This window comes from Oncorhynchus clarkii, chromosome 30, assembly GCF_045791955.1.
Source record: "Oncorhynchus clarkii lewisi isolate Uvic-CL-2024 chromosome 30, UVic_Ocla_1.0, whole genome shotgun sequence".
Lineage (NCBI taxonomy): Eukaryota > Metazoa > Chordata > Actinopteri > Salmoniformes > Salmonidae > Oncorhynchus > Oncorhynchus clarkii.
In genome coordinates this window covers 34,208,740-34,228,943 of record NC_092176.1, presented here as the reverse complement: position 1 = coordinate 34,228,943, position 20,204 = coordinate 34,208,740, and the positions used below count along the sequence as shown (strand labels likewise).

The 20,204-nt window shown below is 44.7% G+C and overlaps 1 protein-coding gene across 1 annotated transcript in view; it reads left to right on the top strand.

Moving 5' to 3' along the window:
- Positions 1–12,676, top strand: part of LOC139389531 (potassium channel subfamily T member 2-like) — an 84,145-nt gene extending 71,469 nt beyond the window's left edge. The window contains exons 4-10 of the mRNA XM_071136351.1: positions 6,929–7,008; positions 9,625–9,727; positions 11,030–11,092; positions 11,368–11,416; positions 11,707–11,766; positions 12,385–12,459; positions 12,665–12,676. Of these exons, the coding sequence (XP_070992452.1) occupies positions 6,929–7,008; positions 9,625–9,727; positions 11,030–11,092; positions 11,368–11,416; positions 11,707–11,766; positions 12,385–12,459; positions 12,665–12,676 (442 nt within the window). The remainder of the gene's footprint in view (positions 1–6,928; positions 7,009–9,624; positions 9,728–11,029; positions 11,093–11,367; positions 11,417–11,706; positions 11,767–12,384; positions 12,460–12,664) is intronic.
- The last annotated feature ends 7,528 nt before the right edge of the window (positions 12,677–20,204 follow it).

The following is a 20,204-nucleotide window of genomic DNA, read 5'->3' as shown; positions in this document are numbered from 1 at the left end:
GTCTCAGTGTCTCTATGTACCTGTGTCTCAGTGTCTCTATGTACCTGTGTCTCTATGTCTCTATGTACCTGTGTCTCAGTGTCTCAGTGTCTCTATGTACCTGTGTCTCAGTGTCTCTATGTACCTGTGTCTCAGTGTCTCAGTGTCTCTATGTACCTGTGTCTCAGTGTCTCTATGTCTCTATGTACCTGTGTCTTAGTGTCTCTATGTACCTGTGTCTCTATGTACCTGTGTCTCAGTGTCTCTATGTACCTGTGTCTCAGTGTCTCTATGTACCTGTGTCTCAGTGTCTCTATGTACCTGTGTCTCAGTGTCTCTATGTCTCTATGTACCTGTGTCTCAGTGTCTCTATGTCTCTATGTACCTGTGCCTCTGTGTCTCTATGTCTCTATGTACCTGTGTCTCAGTGTCTCTGTGTCTCTATGTACCTGTGTCTTAGTGTCTCTATGTCTCTATGTACCTGTGCCTCGGTGTCTCTATGTACCTGTGCCTCTGTGACTCTATGTACATGTGTATCCATGCTGTGATATTGATTATGTCAACATGCATATCAAGTCAAATCAAATTGTATTAGTCACTTGCGCTGAATACAACAGGAACAACAACCTTACAGTGAAATGCTTACTTACGAGCCCCTAAACAACAATGCAGTTTAAAAAAATACAGATAACAATAAGAAATAAAAGTAACAAGTAATTAAAGAGCAGCAGTAAAATAACTGCTAGTAGTGAGACTATATACAGGGGGGTACCAGTACAGAGTCAATGTGCGGGGGCACTGGTTAGTTGAGGTAATATGTACATGTAGGTAGAGTTATTAAAGTGATTGTGCATAGATGATAACGGCAGCAGTGTAAAAGAGGGGAAGGGGGCAATACAAATAGTCTGGGTAGCCATGTGTAACCTTTATTTAACTAGGCAAGTTAGTTAAGAACTAATTCTTATTTACAATGACGGCCTACCGGGGACAGTGGGTTAACTGAACGATAGATAGATTCAAAGCTTGTCAGCTCAGGTATTTGATCAACTCTCTAACCACTAGGCTACCTTCCACCCCAGCTACCAGCCATTTGATTAGGTGTTTAGGAGTCTTATTGCTTAGAATCTGTTTAGAAGCCTCTTGGACCTAGACTTGGCGCTCCGGCACCGCTTGCCGTGCGGTAGCAGAGGAAGCAGTCTATGACTAGGGTGGCTGGAGTCTTTGACCATTTTTAGGGCCTTCCTCTGACACCGCCTGGCATAGAGGTCCTGGATAGCAGGAAGCTTGGCCCCGGGTCCCTCTTTCTTTGCTGGTTGTTTCTATTGTGAGCATGTGTGTGTAATGTGTACGAGTGGTTCCTGGCCTTTACAGCACCTATACAGTTATTGGTTCACCACATGAGAGTGGAGTGTACGTTTCCTGCCTGGAGGCAGTCTCCATGTGGTAAAGAAATAGAGGGAGGGAGGGAGGGAGGGAGGGAGGGAGGGAGGGAGGGAGGGAGGGAGGGAGGGAGGGAGAGAGAGAGAAGAGAGGAAGACCAAAAGGAGAGGAGGATTGGACTGCAGGTTAAGCTACACATCTCTTAGTATGCAGACCCTTCCTCTCTCTCTCTCTCTGCTTCCCTCAGGATAAGGCTCCAGTAATTGCTCTCCTCCTTTTCTCTCCTCTTCATACCTTCTTCTCCTCCCTATTAATCTTGTCAGAAGGCTCCAAGGGCCCTGCAGGAGTTTACAGCCCTTTATCGCTGTCATTAGGGGAGGCAACCACACATCAAATAGATCTCTTTCACCCTCACTTTAGATTAATCTACATCTATTCATGATAGAGAAGTCAAAGTTAGCTCTCCCTTCATTTATAACCTCCCAGACACACCCCAATATTCAGTTTATGGGCCTTTATTAATGTACTTGCTTTACATTAACGTCAAAGTGTTTCATTAGATTGCGTAGACCAGTGTTTCCCAACTCCAGCCCTTGTCTACCCCCAACAGAACACATTTTTGTTGTAGCCCGGACAAAAAAACTTGATTCAACCTGTCAAGGGCTTGATAATTAGTAGACAAGTAGAATCAGGTGTGCTTGTCAGGGGCCACAACAAAAATATGTAAATGTTGGGTGGACAGGAGGACCGTATAAAATGAAATATATATTTTAAAGTGACAAGCTTGTCAAGTATGAATGAATTGCACCACAGGGGTGATCCATAAGTCACAGTCACTACACTGTTCCTTTTTACTTATTCATGAAATGATTGAATAGGAGAGTCCAATCAGGAATATATGGAATAGCTGAGGGACCAATGAGAGTGCAGGATATAAATATTTAGAACCTCTGGTCTGTGGTGATGTCACACACAGGAAGTGGTGGGTAGGTAGGGAGGGGCTTTCTACAGCTAGAATCTACAGTCTATGTGATGTGTTTAGAAATAGCATTATGAGGAGAATATGATCTAATGTTGACTCAAATGATTAATGAGCATTCCTACTTCCTACATGATTAAAGCTACACTGCTATGTACAGTATCTAAGTTGCTGGAGGATATTGTACTGCAGGCCTACTAAGGGGTTGGATGTGTGCTTAGTGAATTGCATCATGGGAGAAGAAGTAAACTATAATTATGCTTGAAGCAGCAATGTAAAATAACTAATTTGGTTGGAGGAGCCTTCGCAGTTTAGAGGCATACATAATTTAAGGGTCTTTTAAAATCCTCCATGATAATGATATCACCATAGCTACGTAGCTATCAGAGCTTCAAATGGAAGTTGGTGTGGCTTAAACCTCAGCTGCACATCACACATTTCAACAGCAGTCTTCTCCAGCCAGACAGACAGTGGTGTTGAAACAGATTGCGTGCCTCGTGTCACATCACACATTTCAACAGTCAGGCAGCAGTCTTCTCCAGCCAGACAGACAGTGGTGTTGAAACAGATTGTGTGCCTCGTGTCACATCACACATTTCAACAGTCAGGCAGCAGTCTTCTCCAGCCAGACAGACAGTGGTGTTGAAACAGATTGCGTGCCTCGTGTCACATCACACATTTCAACAGTCAGGCAGCAGTCTTCTCCAGCCAGACAGACAGTGGTGTTGAAACAGATTGCGTGCCTCATGTCACATCACACATTTCAACAGTCAGGCAGCAGTCTTCTCCAGCCAGACAGACAGTGGTGTTGAAACAGATTGCGTGCCTCGTGTCACATCACACATTTCAACAGTCAGGCAGCAGTCTTCTCCAGCCAGACAGACAGTGGTGTTGAAACAGATTGTGTGCCTCATGTCACATCACACATTTCAACAGTCAGGCAGCAGTCTTCTCCAGCCAGACAGACAGTGGTGTTGAAACAGATTGCGTGCCTCGTGTCACATCACACATTTCAACAGTCAGGCAGCAGTCTTCTCCAGCCAGACAGACAGTGGTGTTGAAACAGATTGCGTGCCTCGTGTCACATCACACATTTCAACAGTCAGGCAGCAGTCTTCTCCAGCCAGACAGACAGTGGTGTTGAAACAGATTGCGTGCCTCATGTCACATCACACATTTCAACAGTCAGGCAGCAGTCTTCTCCAGCCAGACAGACAGTGGTGTTGAAACAGATTGCGTGCCTCGTGTCACATCACACATTTCAACAGTCAGGCAGCAGTCTTCTCCAGCCAGACAGACAGTGGTGTTGAAACAGATTGTGTGCCTCATGTCACATCACACATTTCAACAGTCAGGCAGCAGTCTTCTCCAGCCAGACAGACAGTGGTGTTGAAACAGATTGCGTGCCTCATGTCACATCACACATTTCAACAGTCAGGCAGCAGTCTTCTCCAGCCAGACAGACAGTGGGGTTGAAACAGATTGCGTGCCTCGTGTCACATCACACATTTCAACAGTCAGGCAGCAGTCTTCTCCAGCCAGACAGACAGTGGTGTTGAAACAGATTGCGTGCCTCATGTCACATCACACATTTCAACAGTCAGGCAGCAGTCTTCTCCAGCCAGACAGACAGTGGTGTTGAAACAGATTGCGTGCCTCGTGTCACATCACACATTTCAACAGTCAGGCAGCAGTCTTCTCCAGCCAGACAGACAGTGGTGTTGAAACAGATTGCGTGCCTCATGTCACATCACACATTTCAACAGTCAGGCAGCAGTCTTCTCCAGCCAGACAGACAGTGGTGTTGAAACAGATTGCGTGCCTCGTGTCACATCACACATTTCAACAGTCAGGCAGCAGTCTTCTCCAGCCAGACAGACAGTGGTGTTGAAACAGATTGCGTGCCTCGTGTCACATCAGATTTTCTGCTTGGATATCTTCAGAGTCATATCAACACAATATTCACTCTCTAATAGATAGTTCCAAATTACCATGGTTACTCTACATCTCCTTGTTGTCATGACAGTAATTGGCCACTGTGGGTAATATAGGATTGATGTCTTTTTTACACTAAACCCAATCCAGGAAAGGGGTCATTACAATTGTTTTTTTGTTGTTTTTTTACACTAAACCCAATCCAGGAAAGCAGAATCAATCAAAGCAGCTGGAAATGGTGACCATTTTTTCATGTTACCTGTGATGAAGTATCCTGTTTTACCTGTTTGCCTTCACTCTGCTGCTGTTCTTCATTTTGGCTGTTGGAGCATTTTGAAAAGCACCTTGCATGCTGTGTTCAGTGTCTCACACTGCTGAAGGCCTTCGAGGTAACAGATAAACAAAGAGACCCGAGCCTTCCAGCATTCAACAACACAATGCATCATGGTTAAGCTTGTCTACTTACTGATATCTCAAAACAGTTCAATCAAATAACCATGGTCCTTATATATGGATGCATGAGTACTTCTATGGTAGATGTGCTGATTGTCTCTGTCTCTCTCTCCAGGGTTCAGGTGGAGTTCTATGGTAGATGTACTGACTGTCTCTGTTTCTCTCTCCAGGGTTCAGGTGGAGTTCTATGGTAGATGTACTGACTGTCTCTGTTTCTCTTTCCAGGGTTCAGGTGGAATTCTATGGTAGATGTTCTGACTGTCTCAGTTTCTCTCTCCAGGGTTCATGTGTTCTCTGGTAAATGTACTGACTGTCTCTCTCTCCAGGGTTCAGGTGGAGTTCTATGGTAGATGTACTGACTGTCTCTGTTTCTCTCTCCAGGGTTCAGGTGGAGTTCTATGGTAGATGTACTGACTGTCTCTGTTTCTCTCCAGGGTTCAGGTGGAGTTCTATGGTTGATGTACTGACTGTCTCTCTCTCCAGGGTTCATGAGTTCTATGGTAAATGTTCTGACTGTCTCTGTCTCTCTCTCCAGGGTTCATGTGTTCTATGGTAAATGTACTAACTGTCTCTGTCTCTCTCTCCAGGGTTCATGAGTTCTATGGTAGATGTACTGACTGTCTCTCTCTCCAGGGTTCATGAGTTCTATGGTAGATGTACTGACTGTCTCTCTCTCCAGGGTTCATGAGTTCTATGGTAAATGTACTGACGGTCCCTCTCCAGGGTTTATGTGTTCTATGGTAAATGTACAGACTGTCGCTGTCTCTCTCTCCAGGGTTCATGAGTTCTATGGCAGATGTACTGACTGTCTCTGTTTCAAGGGTTCAGGTGGAGTTCTATGGTAGATGTACTGACTGTCTCTGTTTCTCTCTCCAGGGTTCAGGTGGAGTTCTATGGTAGATGTACTGACTGTATCTCTCTCCAGGGTTCATGAGTTCTATGGTAAATGTACTGACGGTCTCTCTCCAGGGTTCATGAGTTCTATGGTAAATGTACTGACGGTCTATCTCCAGGGTTCATGTGTTCTATGGTAAATGTACCGACTGTCTCTGTCTCTCTCTCCAGGGTTCATGAGTTCTATGGTAGATGTACTGACTGTCTCTCTCTCCAGGGTTCATGAGTTCTATGGTAGATGTACTGACTGTCTCTCTCTCCAGGGTTCATGAGTTCTATGGTAAATGTACTGACGGTCCCTCTCCAGGGTTTATGTGTTCTATGGTAAATGTACAGACTGTCGCTGTCTCTCTCTCCAGGGTTCATGAGTTCTATGGCAGATGTACTGACTGTCTCTGTTTCCAGGGTTCAGGTGGAGTTCTATGGTAGATGTACTGACTGTCTCTGTTTCTCTCTCCAGGGTTCAGGTGGAGTTCTATGGTAGATGTACTGACTGTCTCTCTCTCCAGGGTTCATGAGTTCTATGGTAAATGTTCTGACTGTCTCTGTCTCTCTCTCCAGGGTTCATGTGTTCTATGGTAAATGCACTAACTGTCTCTGTCTCTCTCTCCAGGGTTCAGGTGGAATTCTATGGTAGATGTACTGACTGTCTCTCTCTCCAGGGTTCATGAGTTCTATGGTAAATGTTCTGACTGTCTCTGTCTCTCTCTCCAGGGTTCATGTGTTCTATGGTAAATGTACTAACTGTCTATGTCTCTCTCCAGAGTCCATAAGTTCTATGGTAAATGTACTGACTGTCTCTCTCTCCAGGGTTCATGAGTTCTATGGTAGATGTACTGACTGTCTCTGTCTCTCTCTCCAGGGTTCAGGTGGAATTCTATGGTAGATGTACTGACTGTCTCAGCTTCTCTCTCCAGGGTTCATGTGTTCTATGGTAAATGTACTGACTGTCTCTCTCTCCAGGGTTCATGAGTTCAATGGTAGATGTACTGACTGTCTCTGTCTCTCTCTCTCCAGGGTTCATGTGTTCTATGGTAAATGTACTGACTGTCTCTCTCTCCAGGGTTCATGAGTTCTATGGTAAATGTACTGACTGTCTCAGCTTCTCTCTCCAGGGTTCATGTGTTCTATGGTAAATGTACTGACTGTCTCTCTCTCCAGGGTTCAGATGGAGTTCTATGGTAAATGTACTGACTGTCTCTCTCTCCAGGGTTCATGAGTTTTATGGTAAATGTACTGACTGTCTCAGCTTCTCTCTCCAGGGTTCATGTGTTCTATGGTAAATGTACTAACTGTCTCTCTCTCCAGGGTTCAGGTGGAGTTCTATGTGAATGAAAACACCTTCAAGGAGAGGCTCAAGCTGTTCTTCATCAAAAACCAAAGGTCAAGTAAGTAGAGCACAGTGAAGTTTGGACTTTATTACTGTCTCATGTAACACAACAGACCTAGGAAGTCATAAAGGTACTCCTAATGCAGGGTAATACTGTAACGTAAGTCATTAAGGTCTATTGCAGATCCAATTTCAGCTCCAGTCTGGGTCTTTAATTAGTTGTCTTGACGCATGGTGCTGTGTCTCAGGTCTGCACACCATGTTGCTGTGAAGAGGACAATGCTTTAGGTATTTTGTTAACTGATAGGGTATTATATTTTCTTATTAGGACTTAAGGCATGGATACAGCCAGGGTGGGATTTCTCCTGCATTCTGAAAAAGACATTGGAACTGTCCAACTTGCCACCCACAATGCATCATGTCTACAGTCTCTCTGTATGTTTATAAATACGTGTGTGTGCCTGTGTGTGTTTGTGTGCTGTGTGTTTTTATATGTGTGTATTTGTGTGTGTGCGTGCATGTTTTTGTGTTTTTACATGCATGTGTGTGTGTGTGCGTGGGTGTTTTTGTGTTTTTACATGTGTGTGTGTGTGCGTGCGTGCATGTGTAATGGCTGCAGTATGTTGTTAGTGCTTCCTATGTGCTTGTCAATATCTCTGAACAACTTCCCATCAGTTACAGAGAAAACATTAGGGCCAAATAGAAAGGCCAACCCAACTCTATAGAGCTTCCTGCTGAGTCAGATTGTTTTGGCCCCTGTACAATACAAACTCATTGTGAAGCATTTGATGTGGGTGTTTTTCTTGCAACTGTGTCACTGCTGTGTTAATACTGCAAAGAGATGAAATGGGAGGCTTGGTTGATTGAAACATGAACAGTGTTTAAGGCAGCTGGCGCCACCCTCTGACTGACATGTGTATCTGCAGTCAGGTAAGGTGTGTGGGTGATGATTTGCCTGTGTGTGTGTGTGTGTGTGTGTGTGTGTGTGTGTGTGTGTGTGTGTGTGTGTGTGTGTGTGTGTGTGTGTGTGTGTGTGTGTGTGTGTGTGTGTGTGTGTGTGTGTGTGTGCAAGGCTTTACAGCATGTCGTGTTATTGGGGCTTAATCCTTATATATCACAATAAGCCGTCCTCTATTCCACTGCTTTATATACCTGCCACAACATCCAGCATCTCCCCCCACAGGGTGTCATATCGTTGTGGATCTGACACATAGCTGTTCACTGCACAACTGAATGCATTCAACCAAAATAGGTATTCCGTATTTAACCCAAGCCCTCTGTATCAGAGACATCAGTTATGATGGTCTGCCAGACCAGCATGGAGCCTGATAGTCACGGCTCTGTGCATAGCCAGATATAGTCACTTTAGACCTGACAGAGTATCAACACAGCCTGGACAACACCATGACACTTAAACAGGTAGGGTTGTGGTATAGAGAGATGTCCAGTAGGGTAGAGACACCAGTTCTGAGGAGAGATGTCCAGTAGGGTAGAGACACCGGTTCTGAGGAGAGATGTCCAGTAGGGTAGAGACCAGTTCTGAGGAGAGATGTCCAGTAGGGTAGAGACACCGGTTCTGAGGAGAGATGTCCAGTAGGGTAGAGGCACCTGTTCTGAGGAGTGATGTCCAGTAGGGTAGAGACACCAGTTCTGAGGAGAGATGTCCAGTAGGGTAGAGACATCAGTTCTGAGGAGAGATGTCCAGTAGGGTAGAGACACCAGTTCTGAGGAGAGATGTCCAGTAGGGTAGAGACACCAGTTCTGAGGAGAGATGTCCAGTAGGGTAGAGACACCAGTTCTGAGGAGAGATGTCCAGTAGGGTAGAGACACCAGTTCTGAGGAGAGATGTCCAGTAGGGTAGAGACACCAGTTCTGAGGAGAGATGTCTGGTGTAGGGTAGAGACATCAGTTCTGAGGAGAGATGTCCAGTAGGGTAGAGACACCAGTTCTGAGGAGAGATGTCCAGTAGGGTAGAGACACCAGTTCTGAGGAGAGATGTCCAGTAGGGTAGAGACACCAGTTCTGAGGAGAGATGTTCAGTAGGGTAGAGACATCAGTTCTGAGGAGAGATGTCCAGTAGGGTAGAGACACCAGTTCTGAGGAGAGATGTCTGGTGTAGGGTAGAGACACCAGTTCTGAGGAGAGATGTCCAGTAGGGTAGAGACATCAGTTCTGAGGAGAGATGTCCAGTAGGGTAGATACACCAGTTCTGAGGAGAGATGTCCAGTAGGGTAGAGACACCAGTTCTGAGGAGAGATGTCCAGTAGGGTAGAGACACCAGTTCTGAGGAGAGACGTCCAGTAGTACCTGTCAGACTCACTAGCCAGCTCATTTCATTGGTCTGCGATAAGTTCAGTTTCTGGGCAGTTAAAAACAAACTTTCTAGACATTCCCATACCAATGTGTCTTGCATTACAAAAACATGACTGTAAACATTAGCCAGATTTACTCATATGAGCCTGATTAAACAGATTTGTTTTTCAATATAAATCAGCACAAATTCAGTTACTCTTTTCTTTTCCATGGTATGTTGTTCCTTCCCATAAGCTTTATTTGACCTTTGTCAACTATAATTGTTCAATTCCCTCTGGGAAACAGGTTAAGATTTACTCCCAATGCAATTACTTAGTAAATCTGGCCTTTAGTGTTCTCTATTGCATTTGTTTCCATGTAGGCCTGAGGATCCGTCTGTTTAACTTCTCCTTGAAGCTGTTGACGTGTGCCCTATACGTCCTCAGAGTGTCTCTGGACGATCCCGAACAGGTCACTGGTGTATGGTGAGTAACTGCTAATTTAACCTCCTGATAAAGTCCTGTTATTTCATTTATTACTAGTGACCGTAGCATTTGTTAAACTGTGATTTATAATTTTGGTGTTTGAGATTGAGGGCAGAATAAGTGCATCAGCATCTCGTATTATGATGACCAATGACCAAATTCTCCTCTGATATAATGATATATACTGAACTAAAATATAAACGCAATATGAAACAATTTCAATGATTTTACTGAGTTACAGTTCATATAAGGAAATCGGTCAACTGAAATAAATTAATTATGCCCTAATCTATGGATTTCACATGATTGGGGAGGGGCACAGCCGGGGGTGTGCCCCAATCAGAATGAGTTTTGAGGGCTTTATTACAGACAGAAATACTCCTCAGCACCCACCATCCCCCTCCTCAGACGATCCCACAGGTAAAGAAGCCAGATGTGGAAGTCCTAGGCTGGCATGGTTACACGTGGTCTGTGGTTGTGAGACCAGTCGGATGTACTGCCAAATTCTAACGATGTTAGAGGTGGCTTATTGTAGAGCAATTATCATTCTCTGGCAACAGCTCTGTTAGACAGTCATGCAGTCAGCATTCCAATTGCACGCTCCCTCAAAACTTGAGACATCTGTGCCATTGCGTTGTATGACAAAACTGCACATTTGAATGTCCCCAGTTCACAAGGTGCACCTGTGTAATGATCACGCTGTTTAATCAGCGTCTTGATGTGCCACACCTGTGGATGGATTACCTTAACAAAGGAAAAATGCTCACTAACAGGAATGTAAACAAATGTGTGCACAACATTTTAGAGAAATATGCTTTTTGTGCCTATATAATATTTCTGGGTTATTTTATTGTAGCTCATGAAACATGGGACCAACACTTTACATGTTGCGTTCATATTTTTGTTCAGTAGTCAGATCAATTCTAAAAAAGATGGTATCTATTCAGGTATTGTGTGATTCAGAGAATCTACCTCTAACTTTTACCCAAAGTTGAAAATAAAATTGTATTTGGCCAAGATAAGATAGATCCAGAGTTTGGAATTCATTTGTATCTGTCTGAGACACAAAGGGCTTTAAATAGCAGCAGCAATGGTCTCTCTCAGTGTAGTGATATGGAAGCAGCATATGGTCTTTATGGTATACACTGCTGCCAGCAGCTCTTAAAGAAACCGTCCCTCTGCCTCCCGTCCGTCACCATGGCAACATGCAGAGTGAGTGAAGGTGCCTATTAGCCACAGGATAAATATTTCACCACACATTCTGTCTGAACGACTTCCCTTTGCTATGGATTTCCTCTGCAGTGTGAACTGTCAGAACCGAACAAGCACCACAGCAGAATCTACAGAAAGCACCGAAATCAACTGGTGAGTTGTGAGGGTCTAACATTGACGTGCTGTCCCGGGCTTCGAATGTGTTTCTGATTGTGTTCATCTCATAGCTATCAGGTGGTGTTTGAAATTAGTCTTTGAGCCTAACCCATACAGTGTAATTCATCATCAATAACACTGTTTTGTCTTTTGAAAGGGAGTTGTTCATCTCATTTGCTATCTTGTGTTATTTGGAATCATCTTTGTCAATGAATCAATATATAGAGTATAATCAATGTATAGAGTATAATCATTGTTTTGTCTTGTGAAAGGGAGTTGATTTTCTGGGTGAACAGAAGGGTACCTGTATGGGCGATACAGGTAAAGGAATACTGACATTCACTAACACTGCTTTGGTAATACAGTACTGGATTCTCAAGTATTCCATTCAACAGTAGCCACAATGGGTCAAACTCACAAGTGAACATTTCATTGACAATCTCCCCCTTCCCCTGTGACCAATACATTAGAAAAACAAGAAATATTTGACAACAGAAAACACTTTACAGCACATCTTTTCCCCAGTGATATGTAGATTAGATTGCCTGAGAGGTTATGTGGCCAGATTGCAGCCCTGGTAATGTGTGTGCCTCCACTCTGCTCTTCTCCAGGTGATCGTGGCCTTAATCAGCTTCCTGGAAGCCATGCTCCTTACATATCTCAGCTACAAAGTAAGACACCTCAGCTCTACTCCTTTCACACTGATCGCCGCCACAAAGGAAGTTTCATTCATTCTATCAGGCAGAGTCGTGTGGCGTGTCTGCGTGAGATTGCAATTAATTGGCAAATTTTCTGGCATGTGTTTTAACCGCGAGCCTCCGCTCTAGCCTGAGCCAGAAGAACAGGTCATTAATACACTTTACAAATGAATAAAAAATGAGGTGTCCGTCCTACTTTTTTCTTTAAATTGGGCTCTTTCCTTAAATAACTCATTAGTGCTGCAGTGTTACTTCCCTTTCTTTGATCAATTAGGCTGTTTTACTTGTACTTTAGGAAGACAAATAACAGTGTGTTTTTTGTTTTGCTTCGTTTTGGCAGATGGCTTCAATTCCCAAATTGTTTTAACGAATCCTGCCATTGTGTTCTCGCCTGTCTGGAGCGTCAGATGGGCGGGATTAGCAGAATTAGTTCCATTGTGCCAGGCACACTTAGAACCGAGGTCTGATTATTCCAAAATATTGACCTCGTTTTTGGGGAATTCGTTTCATATCACTATCATTGTAATTAGTCCACAGACAGAGACAGTAGCTTATTGCCTTGACTCACACGTTTGTGTTTCTCTCTTTCAGGGGAACATCTGGGAGCAGATGTTCCAGATCTCCTTCATCCTGGAGATGATCAATACCGTGCCGTTTATAATCACTGTGAGTCTTCTTCCACCTGATCTCACACACACACACACACACATACACACACACACACACACACACACACACACACATACACACACACACACACACCTTGTTTTCCATCTGTGCCATATTCAATTATTTCAAATAGTCTATATACCTTCTAAAATGAATGGGCTTCAGGCATGCTGATAATACATGTACATGAGGAATGTGACAGGATACACCATGAGGAATGTGACAGGATACACCATGAGGAATGGGACAGGATACACCGTGAGGAATGGGACAGGATACACCATGAGGAATGGGACAGGATACACCATGAGGAATGGGACAGGATACACCATGAGGAATGTGACAGGATACACCGTGAGGAATGGGACAGGATACACTGTGAGGAATGGGACAGGATACACCATGAGGAATGGGACAGGATACACCATGAGGAATGTGACAGGATACACCATGAGGAATGTGACAGGATACACCATGAGGAATGGGGCAGGAGACACCGTGAGGAATGTGACAGGATACACCGTGAGGAATGTGACAGGATACACCGTGAGGAATGGGACAGGATACACCATGAGGAATGTGACAGGATACACCGTGAGAAATGGGACAGGATACACCATGAGGAATGTGACAGGATACACCGTGAGAAATGGGACAGGATACACCATGAGGAATGTGACAGGATACACCGTGAGGAATGGGACAGGATACACCATGAGGAATGTGACAGGATACACCGTGAGGAATGGGACAGGATACACCATGAGGAATGTGGTGCTGACAAACAGATTCATTTCAGTGGCTCAAACCATACTCCACAAAGAAAACAAGGCCAATTAGTGAACATCAAATCAAATAGTATTTGTCACATGCGCTGAATACAACAGGTGTAGTAGACCTTACTGTGAAATGCTTACTTACAAGCCCTTAACCAACAATACAGTTCAATAAATAATGTTAAGAAAATATTTACTAAATAAACTAAAGTAAAAATAAAAGAAATAGTAACACAATAAAATAACAATAAGGAGGCTATATACAGGGGGTACCGGTACAGAGTGGATGTAATTTGTACATGTAGGTAGGTAGGTAGGTAGGGGTAAAGTGACTGCATGGATAATAAAAAGCGAGTAGTAGCAGTGGCTTGGGGGTAGAAGACAACATATGACCTTTGCAATGTTCATGTTTTATATTGTGAGTATAGCTCTAGAGACCTGGGAGGATGGTAATGTGGGACTGGGAGTGTTGAAACTATATGATGGGAGTGTACACTGCACACTGTGCATATGAATTCATCCCAATTGTCTCTTCAGATATTCTGGCCTCCATTGAGAAACATCTTCATCCCAGTGTTTCTCAACTGCTGGTTAGCCAAGTGTGCCCTGGAGAATATGATTGTGAGTATATGCTACAGCCATAACGCAGCAGTCAAAACTGGACAGAACTGGTTGCAATGATGTCATAATGATGTAGTTTTGTTGGCAGGGAATACATGGGTTCTTCCTATTAAAATGCTTTAGCTTTCAGATTATGCTGAATATGGCCTGCTTGCAGAATAGTTGCTATAGAATAACTTAACTCTGCATTATGTGGGTGTAGAAGAGCCCTGGTAAGAATTCCCTGGTTATGAATAGTCTGTAGATTCCCTGTCAGTTTAAGAAAAAAAGTTTTAGGAAGGCAGACCATCAATGAGTATAGATTTGAGCAAGAGCCTGCATGTATCTCTGTGGACACCTGGTTAGGTCCAGGGCCAAGGAGACCAGTTCTGAGAGGGAGAACAGGTCCAGCCTGGAGAGGTTGAAGGGGAGGCTTCAGCCAAACAGAAACATTAACAAGGGACATGGTGGGTAGGTAGCTTGAAGAGACTGAAGTGGGGGTTCAGCCAAACAGAAACATTAACAAAGGACATGTTGGGTAGGTAGCTTGAAGAGACTGAAGTGGGGCTTCAGCCAAACAGAAACATTAACAAGGTATGAAGGGGCATGGTGGGTATGTAGCTTGAAGAGACTGAAGTGGGGCTTCAGCCAAACAGAAACATTAACAAGGTGTGACATGGGCTGCATGTTCACTGCTTGTATGCTGTATGAAAGGTTGACTGCATCAGTATCAAAGTAACCAGCAAGGCAGATAGGTTTTAAAGCGAGATAAATAGACAGATAGATGGTGCAGTAGATGGAGCAGACTGACAGACTGACAGACTAGCCAGGACAGCAGACCAACTGACTGACCAACCGATTTAACATGAACCCTAACCCTCTCTCTGTATCTCTCCTTCCCTCGCTCTGCTTCTATCCCTCCCCCCTCTTTACCCTCAGAATGATCTCCATCGTGCCATTCAGAGGACCCACTCGGCCATGTTCAACCAGGTTCTCATCCTCATCTGCACCCTACTCTGTCTGGTCTTCACTGGGTATGTGTCCTCGGATCCCAGCCTCTCTTCCCTGGAGCTTCCTAAATCTGGGCTCATGGGCCGCAACTCATTCCACAAAGCTGTTCCCTACCATCTGCCCTTTTTCATTCCCACTCACAGATCTGATAGAATCTGGTTACGGGTAAGCAACATTGAAAAAAAGAGGTGGACTTGGTTGTAATGACAACATCAACAACCAGCTTGGCCCACAGATAGTTTTCTCATGCCCAGTTTTCTCATGCCCAGTTTTCTCATGCCCAGTTGTTTCAGATCTGTGAAGGGGAGTGAACAAGGGTATCTAGGAGGAAACAACTTTCTGGAATGAAGTACAGCCCCTGATCTCCCCCTTCATCCCTGGTGCTCCCTGGGACCTTCTCCTCCATCCACTGACATCTTGACTCCTCATTATCCAATACAGGAAATTAACTGAGGAAGTCAGGCAGAACAGAGCAGAATCAATGGTGTGATTCTCACTGATTCAACAGGTCAGAGCAGAAGTGTTGTGGTGCATCGATCGTTGGGAATGTAGGGTTTTGATCCTTAATCTGCCAGGCTGAATTTAAATGTAGATAGTATATGTATGTCAAACTCTCTGTTTAAATATCACAAGTGATGAGATCAGTAGGACTCAGGCCAAGTTGTAACAGGTTAAGTTAGGTTACGTTGGATCATCATTATGTGTAATTCACCTTTCTCTTAGACTTTTTGATTTTTAATTTTATTTCACAAGGCAAGTAAGTTAAGAACAAATTCTTATTTACAATAACGGCCTACACCGCCAAACCCGGACGATGCAGGGCCAATTGTGCGCCGCCCTATGGGACTCCCAGTCACAGCCGGTTGTGATACAGCCTGGATTCAAACCAGGGTGTCTGTAGTGACACCTCAAGCGCTGAGATGCAGTGCCTTAGACCGCTGTGCCACTCGGGAGCCATTGATCATTCAATGTGTCCTGTCCCATTCCTCACAGGAGGAAAATAATCCTGCTGCAGGAGGATTTGAATAAATATTAAAAAGTATAATCACAGCCAGGGGGCAACTGGAAGCAGTGTTTGTAGGCTATACAATGCAGTAGCGTACCTAGGGGGCTATGGTTCGGGGAAGGCTCCGCTAACCGACCGACCTCATACCATCCAGTATCCTCAAGGCTTGCTAGAGCGTTGTGACCTGACATAGTGCAGTGGTCTGAGCAGCAAGCTTCAGTGCCGAGTATCAGAAGTTCACGCCCGGTTCTGGCCAATCATTTTAACACTTTGTGTGAAAGGAAACTAATGTTGGTGTAGCCTACCTACTCTTATCATTCTATTCGTTCCCTATTTGAGTTATCCAACAGTGTCTGATATGGTCATTTCTTATCAAGATCGGGGGTATAATAACCTTGGACTGTCCATATTTGAAATGTGTAACTACATCAAGTCTATCTGGGGATTGAGTTATTTGTGCCAGAAGGCCCGTGGGCCGGAATCAAACCCACGCAGACACAGTAGGCCTGTATGTTCGCACTGAAGGCAGCAGCCCTAACTGCTAGACTACCCCAGGCCACAATTGAACTCAATTTTGACAGTTAATTCGTAATTTTGACAGTTCATTTGTAACTTTGACAGTTCATTCGTATTGCCTACCTCCTCATGCCTTTTGCATACACTGTACATAGACTTTATTTTCTCCATGTGTAACTCTGTGTTGTTGTCTGTGTCACACTTCTTTGCTTTATCTTGGCCAGGTTGCAGTTGCAAATGAGAACTTGTTCTCAACTAGCCTACCTGGTTAAATAAAGGTGAAATAAATAAATAAAATAAAATAAAAAACTTTAAGATACACTTGACACTGTATATGAAACAACGGTTGTTGCTGTGTATGGCTGTGTTTCAGATAGATTTTATACGTTTGAATGTTGCAGTAGTAGGAGCTAGGGTTAGCGTTTGAGCGAGCGAGAGAGAACATTATTTTGATAGCAAACCCTGAACCCAATGACTCGACTGCCCCCGCATGGAGAGAAAGACAACTGTTCATTTTCAGCCACGCACGGAGCTCATTTAGAATTGCATCTGGAAAATTCCCTGTGACTTAATGATCAAGTTAAGATCCGACATCTGAAGCTCTGAGTTCCGGCATTATAGTGGTTCTCCATAACGCGAATTCAGCAGCATACGATGTCAATCATCTGTGCTCGCAAGACTACCTTGTGCAAAATGTCACCCCTAAATGTGAAATCCCTCTCCTCCTTCCAGGGCGTGTGGTATCCAGCATCTTGAGAGAGCATCCAATCAGAACCTGACTCTGTTCAACTCTCTGTATTTCTGCATCGTCACCTTCTCTACCGTGGGCTATGGTGACGTCACACCTCATATCTGGCCCTCTCAGCTGCTGGTGGTTATTCTCATCTGTGTGGCTCTCGTGGTCCTCCCGCTACAGGTATGACACTGTATATAACAGTGCTTACACAATAGCCTATTACCACAGCTGTTTTCCAAGGATAATTTCACAAGATTTAATTTGTATTTGTATTTATTAGGGATCTCCATTAGTTTCTGCCAAGGCAGCAGCTACTCTTCCTGGGGTTTATTAGGGATCTCCATTAGTTTCTGCCAAGGCAGCAGCTACTCTTCCTGGGGTTTATTAGGGATCTCCATTAGTTTCTGCCAAGGCAGCAGCTACTCTTCCTGGCGTCCAAACGCATTAGGGCACATTATATATAAAACACAAGATAAATCATATAACATTATTACACCACTACATATCTACAATACAACAGGTATAAGACCACCATACAACAATATTACAATGTACGTGTGTGTAGAGTGTGGATGCTAGCGTGTGTGTGCGTATGCGTGTGTCTGTTCCTGTGTGTGTAGAGTGTGGGTGCTAGCGTGTCATGCTCCAACCTCATATGCACCGTCCATCGTCAGTAATGAGAACACAACTCAAAGCTTTGTTCTCGCTGAGAGTGAGGCACAACAACACCTTGTTAGTTATCCTCCTATATCTTAGTTCCAGCAGCAGCCCTCCTCATTAAACCTTTTTATATAGTATGTGGACTAAATCCCCACAGTATAAATTAACTGATGAATAGAATCCATAGAAATACATTTGATGAACCTTCCTGCAGCATCAGCAGTTTAACTCCCCACTCTGTCACCCTCCTACTTCTGTCACCCTCCTACCTCTGTCACCCTTCTCTTTCTGTCACCCTCCTACCTCTGTCACCCTCCTACCTCTGTCACCCTTCTCTTTCTGTCACCCTCCTACCTCTCTCACCCTCCTACCTCTGTCACCCTCCTACCTCTCTCACCCTCCTACCTCTGTCACCCTCCTACCTCTGTCACCCTTCTCTTTCTATCACCCTCCTACCTCTGTCACCCTTCTCTTTCTGCCACCCTACTACCTCTGTCACCCTCCTACCTCTGTCACCCTCCTACCTCTCTCACCCTCCTACCTCTGTCACCCTTCTCTTTCTGTCACCCTCCTACCTCTGTCACCCTCCTACCTCTGTCACCCTCCTACCTCTCTCACCCTCCTACCTCTGTCACCCTCCTACCTCTCTCACCCTCCTACCTCTCTCACCCTCCTACCTCTGTCACCCTCCTACCTCTGTCACCCTTCTCTTTCTGTCACCCTCCTACCTCTCTCACCCTCCTACCTCTGTCACCCTCCTACTTCTGTCACCCTCCTACCTCTCTCACCCTCCTACCTCTGTCACCCTCCTACCTCTGTCACCCTCCTACCTCTGTCACCCTCTTACCTCTGTCACCCTTCTCTTTCTGTCACCCTCCTACCTCTCTCACCCTCCTACTTCTGTCACCCTCCTACTTCTGTCACCCTTCTCTTTCTGTCACCCTTCTACCTCTGTCACCCTCCTACCTCTGTCACCCTTCTCTTTCTGTCACCCTCCTACCTCTGTCACCATCCTACCTCTGTCACCCTCCTACTTCTGTCACCCTCCTACCTCTGTCACCCTCCTACCTCTGTCACCCTTCTCTTTCTGTCACCCTCCTCCCTCTGTCACCCTCCTACCTCTGTCACCCTTCTCTTTCTGTCACCCTCCTACCTCTGTCACCCTCCTACCTCTCTCACCCTCCTACCTCTGTCACCCTTCTCTTTCTCTCACCCTCCTACCTCTCTCACCCTCGTACCTCTGTCACCCTTCTCTTTCTGTCACCCTCCTACCTCTGTCACCCTTCTCTTTCTGTCACCCTCCTACCTCTGTCACCCTTCTCTTTCTGTCACCCTCCTACCTCTGTCACCCTTCTCTTTCTGTCACCCTCCTACCTCTGTCACCCTCCTCTTTCTGTCGCCCTTCTCTTTCTGTCCCTCCTACCTCTGTCACCCTCCTACCTCTGTCACCCTCCTACCTCTGTCACCCTTCTCTTTCTGTCACCCTCCTAACATATTATGCCATAAGTATATTACAAACCGTACAGTAGGTTGTTGTAACCTCAAATATGTGTGTGTGTGTGTGCGTGTGTGTGTGTGTGTGTGTCAGTTTGAGGAGTTGGCCTATCTGTGGATGGAGCGTCAGAAGTCAGGAGGGAACTACAGCAGACACCGTGCCCAGACAGAGAAACACGCCGTCCTGTGTGTCAGCTCTCTGAAGATAGACTTGCTCATGGACTTCCTCAATGAGTTCTACGCTCATCCTAGATTACAGGTCGGTCTACAGGAATAGAAGAAGGCAATGTTATTTGGTACGTCTCTACAGGAATAGAGGAAGGCTATGATATTGGTAGGTCTCTACAGTAATAGAGAGGCTATGATATTGGTAGGTCTCTACAGTAATAGAGATGCTATGATATTGGTAGGTCTCTACAGTAATAGAGAGGCTATGATATTGGTAGGTCTCTACAGTAATAGAGAGGCTATGATATTGGTAGGTCTCTACAGCAATAGAGAGGCTATGATATTGGTAGGTATCTACAGTAGTAGAGAGGCTATGATATTGGTAGGTCTCTACAGCAATAGAGAGGCTATGATATTGGTAGGTCTCTACAGGAATAGAGGAAGAACATGATATTGGTAGGTCTCTACAGGAATAGAGAGGCTATGAAATTGGTAGGTCTCTACAGCAATAGAGAAGCTATGATATTGGTAGGTCTCTACAGTATTAGAGGAAGGCTATGATATTGGTAGGTCTCTACAGGAATAGAGGAAGGCTATGATATTGGTAGGTCTCTACAGGAATAGAGAGGCTATGATATTGGTAGGTCTCTACAGCAATAGAGAGGCTATGATATTGGTAGGTCTCTACAGTAATAGAGAGGCTATGATATTGGTTGGTATCTACAGTAATAGAGAGGCTATGATATTGGTAGGTCTTTACAGTAATAGAGAGGCT